The sequence below is a fragment of the Gopherus evgoodei genome, chromosome 3, assembly GCF_007399415.2.
Source record: "Gopherus evgoodei ecotype Sinaloan lineage chromosome 3, rGopEvg1_v1.p, whole genome shotgun sequence".
In the NCBI taxonomy this organism is placed as follows: Eukaryota; Metazoa; Chordata; order Testudines; family Testudinidae; genus Gopherus; species Gopherus evgoodei.
Window position 1 is genome coordinate 186,815,134 of NC_044324.1, and position 10,200 is coordinate 186,825,333.

At 37.6% G+C, this 10,200-nt stretch overlaps 1 protein-coding gene across 1 annotated transcript in view; it reads left to right on the forward strand.

Moving 5' to 3' along the window:
- ABCG8 (ATP binding cassette subfamily G member 8) overlaps window positions 1-2,035 on the forward strand; it is a 38,254-nt gene extending 36,219 nt beyond the window's left edge. The window contains exon 15 of the mRNA XM_030557661.1: window positions 538-2,035. Within this exon, the coding sequence (XP_030413521.1) occupies window positions 538-675 (138 nt within the window). The 3' untranslated portion in view covers window positions 676-2,035. The remainder of the gene's footprint in view (window positions 1-537) is intronic.
- The last annotated feature ends 8,165 nt before the right edge of the window (window positions 2,036-10,200 follow it).

The window sequence follows — 10,200 nt, forward strand, 5'->3', positions numbered from 1 at the left end:
CTGCAAGAATAACGTAGAGAGCCACTGGTGTAGTGATTGGATGTCTTGGCATTTCATTTTTGGAGTGCCTGTTACTGTAGATACTAAATGGAACAAGTCTGGTGTATCACTTTGGTCCTCCAGTGGATGTGTGTTCATATACTCAAGACACCATATCATATAGCACAAATGGCAGCCTCTGCTTGAGACAGGTCATGCAGTGGCAGATTTGTGTCAGAATATTTACATGGTGCCTTGTTATCTGGGGAGGGGAAAAGATGAAATCCATTTTAAAAGAGCAAATAAAGCAATAATTCCCTTCACAAACCTCAGCTACACGTTTGTTGGAAAACACTGTTCAGAAATAGAGCTGTGTTCCTCGTAACGATACACTTGTTGAGAGGTGTGACAAAGCTGATCTTGCTGTAACTGAAAATAAGAACACAAAAGCCACCAGGGGCAAGGAAGGAAGAGGAGCAAAACCAAAGAGATGTGCTACTTTGCACATCCGTTTTAAAGAGATTTTTAATTACTATTTTGTGGTGTCTGTGCTTACAGGTAATTCAGGCTATGAAGCTGGACTCGTACCCTCTCTATGCAAGCTACCTCATCCTTATTGGTATTGGTACTGGTTTCATGCTTTTATACTATTTATCTCTGAGGTTCATCAAGCAGAAATCAAATCAAGATTGGTAACAGGGTAAAAATGAAGGAAAGATTAGCACGAGTGGGTGGTTGGTTATTGTGACTCGTGTAAAACACCTGCCCACTCACTCACCACAAAAGGGATCCCATCTTTTACACTTCACAATGTTCATGTTTTATTAGTACGCTACAGCAAAGATGTACCGTAAAACTCATTCTTTTAATATCACATTGTTTTATGTAAACCACTGGATGGCAGCAGAATACAGATAGTTGAAAGCCAGCTTCAGAATCTTTGACTCTGTGCTATCAGTGGTAAAAAAACTAAACTACTAACTTGTGCCTTCAACGTTTTTTCCTTTTGACGTCATTATATAAGTGACAAGATGCATGTGACTCACATATATGTTTTAGTTCAAGAATATGGGGCCAGATCCTCAGCTCATGTAAAGCAGTGTAGCTCCCTTGACTTAAATGAACTTACACCAATTTACACCAGCTGAGGATCTGGTCTATAGACTCTAAATGAATATTGACCATATACTTAATTTGGAGACTCAGATAGAGTAACAGTATAATGAAAATAATGATTTACATTTTTCAACATCTCTCACCCACAAAGATCCCAGTGTATACACTATATATAAATCACTTCACTCAGTGCAAGACAGCAGACAGAGAATGGTAACTTTGTAACAAAGCAATTTAGGACAGGAGATGAAGCGTGTGATTTCATTGAAGCTACTGAAGGATTTTATGTAGGCAGAATGTAATGATCCAAACCAGAGAGTTAAAAATAATTCAGAACAATTGTTAAATGTTTCAGAGATTCTTCATTTGTATTTTATTTGCATGTTGCTGATGCACTTCTCTTGACTGTTTGGATGATTCCTTGTTACAAATCAACATGTCAGTATGTATTATACTGCCATAATCTATATTTGACAATATTAATAAAATATCATTATAAAAAAAACAATGAACATCATCCTGCATACAACCAGTCAGTATTCTAGCAGTTTACTAAGTCTGTATCCTCATATTCTTGGTGCTGAATACACCAGGCTTGATTTTTTTTAAATTGGTTAATAGTGCATTCAAAGAATGCCTGCAGTTGTGCATCTAGGTACATGCTTACATGTAATGCATACGAGGTATGCAACTACCACAACTGCTCACACAGATTAGACATGGTGTATACCAGTGGCTGGAATTAGCAGTTTCCATGTGACATTACCTTTTGCCTGTGCAGTCAGACTAACTGCATGTATAAATTAGATTTTACATACCTAACTTGCTTAAAAAACAGTACATGATGTGGACACATTCCTAAATATCTGTATGTTTATGTAAAAACAAAATAAATCTCCTATTCTAATTTCAATAATTGTAATACTTCAGTTAATGGAAACCATAGTTTAATTAGTTATAATGCCTTGGACACTATATGAATACAGATTTTTTTTTTCAAAAAAAGGGGAAATCTCAAAAAATAATGTAAAAAATACCAGACACTGTTCCATTAGTTCCGTTCAATGAATGGCGCTGTCACTGGGGGTTGCACTGTGATTAACTCCCGGACAAAGCCCAGCCTGAGGAGGTAAAGTAGGACTGAATGAACTAGATTCACCATTACACAGCAGTAGGAATCCAGAACATGTCAAGATTCTTTTTTGGTGACTTCTACCTTTTTTTTTTTTTTTTTAAGTTTTCTTGTTAAAAAAACCAAACAGCTCCCTCTACCCAGTATTGCTTTTGCAGATACCTTTGTTCTTGACAAACATGACCAGAACTTACCCCAGTGCCATATTGAAAATGTCAGATTTCCACTGCTTTCTAATGGCAGAGCCAGTTCTTTCAGTCCTACTCAGCATCATTAAATTGTCAGGATGGCAGCTTCCTGTTGGATTATTCCTTTTTATTATATTTAACACACTTAATTTTTGTAAAGTGGTTTACTCTTCTTGGTAATGATCTGTTGTGATTAGAATCTCTTTTATATTACATTGAAATTTTAAGGGTGTATATTGGTACTTCTATTCTAAACCTCTATTTCCAAGGTATTTAGAGGATTAAATTCTAGGCTGACTCTCTGTTGTGAATTCACTTTGATGTTTAATAAAAAAAAGGAGAGAGACAATGGGAGAAATTAAAGACAATAAGGGACAGTTCTGAATTTTAGGGGCATATTGTCATGAACAAAAATCCTCAGGCATCTAGATAAGAATATACCCATAGCCTTAACTTTGAATTTCCTTCCTTTTGTGAAATTAGGCAGGCTGTTGACATTATTTAAACAGTCTTTTTCATTTTAAATTCCACCCTCTTAACAGTATGTATGGGGACCAAGCAATGTGAGTGTTGTAGAGGTAGTGTTATGACAAGGGCAGATGTATACATAATGGGACTCTAATTGTGAGCCTAGGAGCAGCTGCCTTATGGAATGTTGGAAGAGAGCAATCACAGGAGGTAGCCAGCATGTATGTTTACATTAAAAAGGCTCACATTCTATATACTGCAATTACATTAGTGGATTATATATGATCAAATCTTGTTTCCTCGAGAAATGGGACCTTAATGCCTGGAGATACTAAAAGGGGGAAATAATCTGTGACTGTTGTTACAGACTACAGCACCCTCACCCTCCCCCCCAAAACAAAAAAGTAGTCTTGGACTGACACCACTTACCTTTCATTGCCAGCAATCCCACCCCCTGAATCTGTGCAGAAAAGAGGAGAAAGGGCAGGCCAGGGGAAAAGGTGGGTGGATGACGCAGCCTAGCCCTACGGAGATCGAAGTGGAAAGATAGTACAGCGCTAGAATTATTTGTCTTATAGGCCCTTTCTGTGCAGGGATCTGGCAGGGGCATAAAGCCTCTTTTGCAGACATGCTTCATTGGCCCCTCCAGATCCACAGGGTTTGTGGGTGTCTCTTGTGGCCTTTACAGAGCAGAAAGAGGGGAGGCAAACATTCACTTCCCTACTAGCTGTAATGAGCAATTGGGAAACCTCCTGCAGATTCTGTCTTTCACCACTATTCAGCAGATTTTATTATAGGAAGGATAATGGAACCCAGGGAGGCTTTCATTGCATGGGGTAGTGAATATATGGGTAGCTGCATTATAGCTTGCATCCTGTTCTATAAGGCATTAAACTCACTACAAATTAACAGAGGGAATAAATTTCTAAAAAAGCAGAATTACATTTGGCTTAGGTGGATCAAGGGCAACGTCCATGCAATGGATTTCAGATTTGATAGTCTGTTCTTCCTCTACGCACAGAATTCCTTATACGGCCCTCCTCACCACAGTGTTGAGGTACCTTCTAATTTGATTACAAGAATGAACAACAAGCAAAACTTCCACTGACATCACTGGGTGTTACACACGTACATATGTAGAGTAGAATATCAGAGTCAGATCCAGCCTGTGAACCTGGGAGCAGATTATGCTCAAGCTGCATTTCTAAATGCAGGACTGTCCACTATGAGATCTCCCACTGCATCAGGTAACTGTCCAGGATAAGCAGAGAATGTGCATCTTCATTCGGCTAAAGCTCTAATTATTTAAGCCCTTTATTGTCTTTAACGTCTTTTGCCATTTAACCCTAGCTGTCCACAAGTGGACAGGTTTCACACGTTATGGTGGTGCTGGAGAAAGATGGAAAAATGTCTTGCAGTCAGAAAAAGGCAATTTAGTGGATTTCGAAAAATGCATGTAATTCTTAGTCCCCACCCCACGATTTTAGTAAGTTAGAAAAGCTTCATGTAACACAAGTGATGTATATTGTATACCGTGCAAGTGCTGTGATCCAATTTGTAATACACTATATATGACAACAATGGCTCTTCTTAATTCATTCACAGCTTTGAAACTTGTGAAGGCAGCTTCTACTTCAGCACCTAGAGATTGGACATTGCTATTATTCCAAAGAGATTTGCTTGCTTATCTTTCCCCCACCCTCCAATCTATTCTGGTTCTTTCACAACACTCGTAACTATGGTACCAGAGCACCTTTTATTAATTTGTATTTCCCGATTAAAGCACCCACTTGTTAAATGCATGCTTTGAATAGCTCCATATCACTGACAGTGTTTGAAATGACATAACATGTAAGTGGCTGCCGAGCTCCTAGTGAGACATTTTGCAGACACTGGAATTGGCTAGTGGATGAGCTAATTGCAAACTGCTTTCATGTTTCAGTTTATACCACACTATTTCAGGAACAACTCAGGGTGTGAGAGTTTCAAGAAGCATGGCACAAAATACATGGACCACCAATAACTGACCATAAACAAAATAGATATCAAAGCCTAGAAGCAAGAAAGCTTTGTTAATTAAAGTGACACTTAAAAATATCTTGTATGAAATTTTCCTGTGTTGTTACAAGCACCATCTAAGATCACTATCACTGGAAGAAAGAAATTATATTTTTTGTTGTTTATTGTGTGTATTTGCGTATAGGCAGTTTTCCCTGTTTTTGTGGATCTTTCACACAGCAAACGGGGAAGACAAACATTTTTTTAAAAATAGGAGAGTGTGATTTTCAGCAATTTTCAGACTTGGGGCAGAGACAGTCTCTTACAACTACTTTTAACTCATTTGATTTCAGGTTGACAGTCGCTTTAATAAATGTCTGTAATAAATGCCATGCTATATTTATGCATTGTGAAAAATGCTTAAGTATTAATGGTGCTAACTCAGTAAAAAAATGTTTAAAAGCTATCAAATTCTCAGTTTATTACAAAACTTAAATAGTTTCTTGCAGATGGCAGCCTTTATGCAGTGCACTATAGAAAGAAAATTAAAGATGCTCATCAGGCAACTTGTACTGGAGATGACAAATGTTTTAGGCTTCAGCCATAGTGATTCCTTTAGACTGCAGCAGACAAGAAACAATAAAACACACACAGCTGTGACATGCTGTATTTTTGTTTTTTACCTGAAAGCCAAAGATAAACAGTTCACACAGCATTGGTAGCTACTGATTAAGGCAATAATGTTTAAGCTGTGGGTTGAGGTTTTTTTTTGTTTTTTGTTTAAATCCCTTAACCCTTTCCAGGCCTAACCAGCTTTAAAAAGGTATCTTTCTTGCATCCACATAAATTTCTATTACATCTTAATAGTTTATATTATGAAATATGGAGCCAAACTGCAATTCGAAAGAATCACACACAAATTAATCTTAAATGTCGTTGCTGACAAAGCAAAGCAATTTATCTTTGTGGGTTTCACCAATAAATACAACTCTTACATATTTACTTTGGGCTGCAGCTCAGCTTGAAGTTATTTGACTTGCATGTTCATAGCACATTTTAGTTTTTGGTTCCTCCTGACAAGAAACTGAACTTTAATAGATTTTACAAAAAATGTATCTATGTATATGCATATAAGATTTCCCCAGCACCTTTAGCTGCATTTATCTCATCTCACCAAAGCCATTCCTACCATCATGATTTGCACCTTAAATATTTTTCCATGAATATTTGCTTGAATAAGAGTTAATTCACATCAGCATCCTTTGTGCCTCATTTGTGCTTTCACTTTCCACAGATTTTCTTGTGAATGAGTTTACTGGCAGGAATGTTCAGGGAATCAACATAAGAATAGAAACCAGAAATCTAACTGTAAGGGTTATACTCATCCAATGAGGAAACAGAAACAATGCCACATGACCAAGAGAGCTCAAATTTTATGCAGAGAAGACTCTCAATGACCTGCTTATAAACAATCCACGGATGAAGACTTAATCACAAAAACTGTAAAGCCATGGCAATTCACAAATAGATACAGCCTAAATTATCTGAACAAATTATCTGCTATGAATTATTTGCTACACTCTTTTCTAATGTCTGTGCTAGCACTGTCTGATAAGACACTTGCTACCTCATCTGGCCAATGCCTGACAGCAATATCCAGGATGCTCATTACATGCCAGCCATTTTGGGACATGCTCTTTAGCATTTCTCAAGTCACTAGTTTTGTTCTCCACAATTTTATCTCCACTATACTGTGTTTTGGGGGGAAAATGTTTTCTAAGCTATTCATAGTTTGAGCTAAAATCAATAGTGTTCCATGCTTCCTCTGGGAGAGGGTGCTGAAGCAAAATATATCACCTTTGTGTGACCAGTTCGGCCTCAGCATGGATTATATAAACAAGAGAGCAGTGAGGAGGAATTGGGACGTGATTTTAGCTCTATACAAAGCTCTGGTAAGACTGATGCTGGAATACTGAATCCCGGTCTGGCGTCCACAAGTAATTGTCTGTGATATAGTAGAGGTGAGACTAGATCATGTAGTGTGTCCTAGTCTAAAGTTGGATCTTCTAGCTAGTAACGCAAGCCCTGGTGCCAAAACCAATGACCTAGAGAAAGTGAGAGCCATTAAAACCATGATCACTTAAAAAGAACAGAGAGTACTTGTAGTGCCACAAGTACTCCTCGTTCTTTTTGCTGATAGAGACTAACACGGCTACCACTCTGAAAATAATCACTTATGGTTCCTTTTCGTAGCTTAAAATGATCACTTTTAGTAATATACTGTACTCTTAAAAATAAGCAGTCATTTCATTAACTGTGTTATCAGCTAGTCCACAGATATATGTAAAACAGGGGCAGCAACCTTTCAGAAGTGGTGTGCTGAGTCTTCATTTATTCACTCTAATTTAAGGTTTCATGTGCCAGTAATACATTTTAACATTTTTAGACAGTCTCTTTCTATAAGTCTATAATATATAACTAAACTATTGTTGTATGTAAAGTAAATAAGGTTTTTAAAATGTTTAAGAAGCTTCATTTAAAATTCAAATTAAAATGCAGAGCCCCCCAGACCAGTGGCCAGGACCTGGGCAGCATGAGTGTCACTGAAAATCAGCTTGCGTGCCATCTTCGGCACATGTGCCATAGGTTGCCTACCCCGATGTAAAATGCAAGCAGCTGTTTGGAATGCCTTCTAAGGCCCAATAGCATGACAACCAGGCTAGAGACAAAGATAACAGGCTGTTCACGAACAACAAACTTTGAAACACAGGGCATTTGCTGTTCTAATTAAGAGCGATATGATTGCTTGTCTGTTACACAAGACAATAATTGGATTCAGGAGATGATAATTCATGAAGGCAAAAGCATGGTAGTTATCACCACAAGGGAATCATATTGTCTCTCTTATAATGTATGTTTAATATAATAAATTAATATAAATCAATAATAATAAAATACAAAAAGTAATACACTTAAATTCCTAACCACACCGGCCCAAGTCTAGGCCTCTGAGCTCTGCAGGGGAATTTGAGGCGACTTGCAATGATTAAGAATGCCAATATTTCACGCCATTTGTTATATTCTGAGCAAAATGACAGTGGCCTTTTGGATCACAGCATATTATAACCGCTCCCCTGCCTTCAGAATGAACAAAGCATCCCCTTCTTGTAATCATTTGCTGTGATAGTTTGGCTAAGTGTTATCTTTATTGAGAACAGCATATTTCTGATTAAAATAGGTCTCAATACTGTAAAACGTTTTGGATGTACATGGCTAACACTTGTCCTTTTAGAAAATAAATAGAATAAAATAAAAGGATATGAATATTTAGCTTTGTGCATTTCATAGGGAATTCATCAATGCTTCCATATTATAAGAGTGCATTATTGCTGCTTTGTAATATGTTCAGTGCCAGAAGCATGATAAATTACCACTGAAAACATTAATGTGCATGACTAACAATAGTAAAGCTATAAATTACCATAATTTTTATGCCCCCTGCAGCTAGTAGTACAACACAGTTTTTCAACCTTGTTTTCATTTACTGAATGTAGACAAATTTAGAATGTTATTGGTGTCTGCTAGAAAGACATACAAATGCAGACACTGTATTTCTAGGCATGAGATACTGTGCTCCCTGAAGTATTTATAATATAGACACAAAGACTATGACTGTCATTAAAAAATATAAGGAAAGAAACAACTCCAGTTAATTTTTATGTATCTAATATCTTAATGTATATTTGACTATTAAACTAAAGCTGTTAATTTTTGACAATGGAATGTAACAATCAGGTGTAACATGAAATATTACTAGCGATCTTGCTATGAACATTTTAATATTTGCTGTATAAGCTAGGTCAATAACATCAAAGGAAAAAAAACTGTGCGTACGTAAAACTTGCAGATGTACAGCTCATAAGGGAGTGTGCAGTTAGCAGAGACATTTCTAATCAGATTGTGAGTTTTTACTGTATCCATTGTGCTATTTTAAAAAAATTGATAATTACTTTAGATAGCTGAAGATTTAAAGATAAGCTAACCTCAGTATTTGAGGTATTCAAGGTATTTTCCATAATACATGTCGTGAATCATGAGCCAATACCACAGATACTAAGGGTAACCCTATTTATTTTGGGCTAAACTGGCTAGTTTTTCAGAGTATGTGCATTCTCAATAATAGATTTGGAGGCAAATCATTTTTGTAATCCCTACAACTTGAAAAAGAAAGTTAAATGTCAGCAATTCCCTGCACAAATCATGCAACTGCACAGCTAAAGGGTGTTCCAAGCTCAGCTTCTGACCTTAAAACAATTCTTAGTTATGTTTCTTGTACCTTATTATTATAGCTGCTTTGTAATATGTGCAATGCCAAAAGCACGATAAGCAGCTATAAGAAGGTATTTGATTAGAGTTGTTCTAAAAGATCTGAGAGGCTGAGCCTGGAACAGATTTCCTGTGTGACCTTAGGCAAGTCATTTACTCTCCCTGTCCCGCAGTTACCCATCTGTAAAACAGTATAATATTGTAAATAATAATACTGTCCTAATCCACAGGGCTGTTCGGAGGATGAATATATTAACGATTGAGAGTTCCTCAGTTGCTACGGTAATAGGGGCTACACAAGTACCATTGAATTAAAAGTTGTACCTAACAGCACCAGCCAAGGTGGAGCCCTATTGTACTAAGTGCTGTATAGACACATTTACGCTTCACTGCTTTTGATACTTACAGCAAAGAGTGGAAGAAACCAAGCTTCAATTCTTAATCACCTTACTTCCGTACTTAATGGAGAAACTCAGCACCTTATCTAATTGTACATGAGACCAAAGTGTGAAGTTCTTGAAGTCAGGTACCACCCCATTATCTCAATGGGGTCACTAAGACAGAGTGCATTGTGGTTTCTGACATCAAAAACTATTGACAGGCTCAGCAGAAGCTTAAGGCATCCTGAAGGGGTCACTTCGTAATGGACTTTGCACACAGATTCCTGGTGGTTGGTTTGCAGGGGCTTGGAATAGAAGCCCCTGCATGAAAGATGAGTTCAGAGAAACCCCTTCTCTTCCTTCCTCTCACAAGGCCCACCATCCGAGTACTCCCCCCACCATCCATTGTTCCCCTTTTTTCACATACACAGGCTCACCGTTGGTCTGGACAGTTTTAAGAGAAGTCTCAATACAAGCAACACATTTAGAGCAAAATCATTGCATGTGTATATCCCTGGACTGGTTTAGACAAGAAGTGGGAAAATCTTCCCTCCCCAGGCTGCAGAGTCGCTCTTGGCTACTACTGCAGCCTTAATGCTCCCTCTTTATGAGG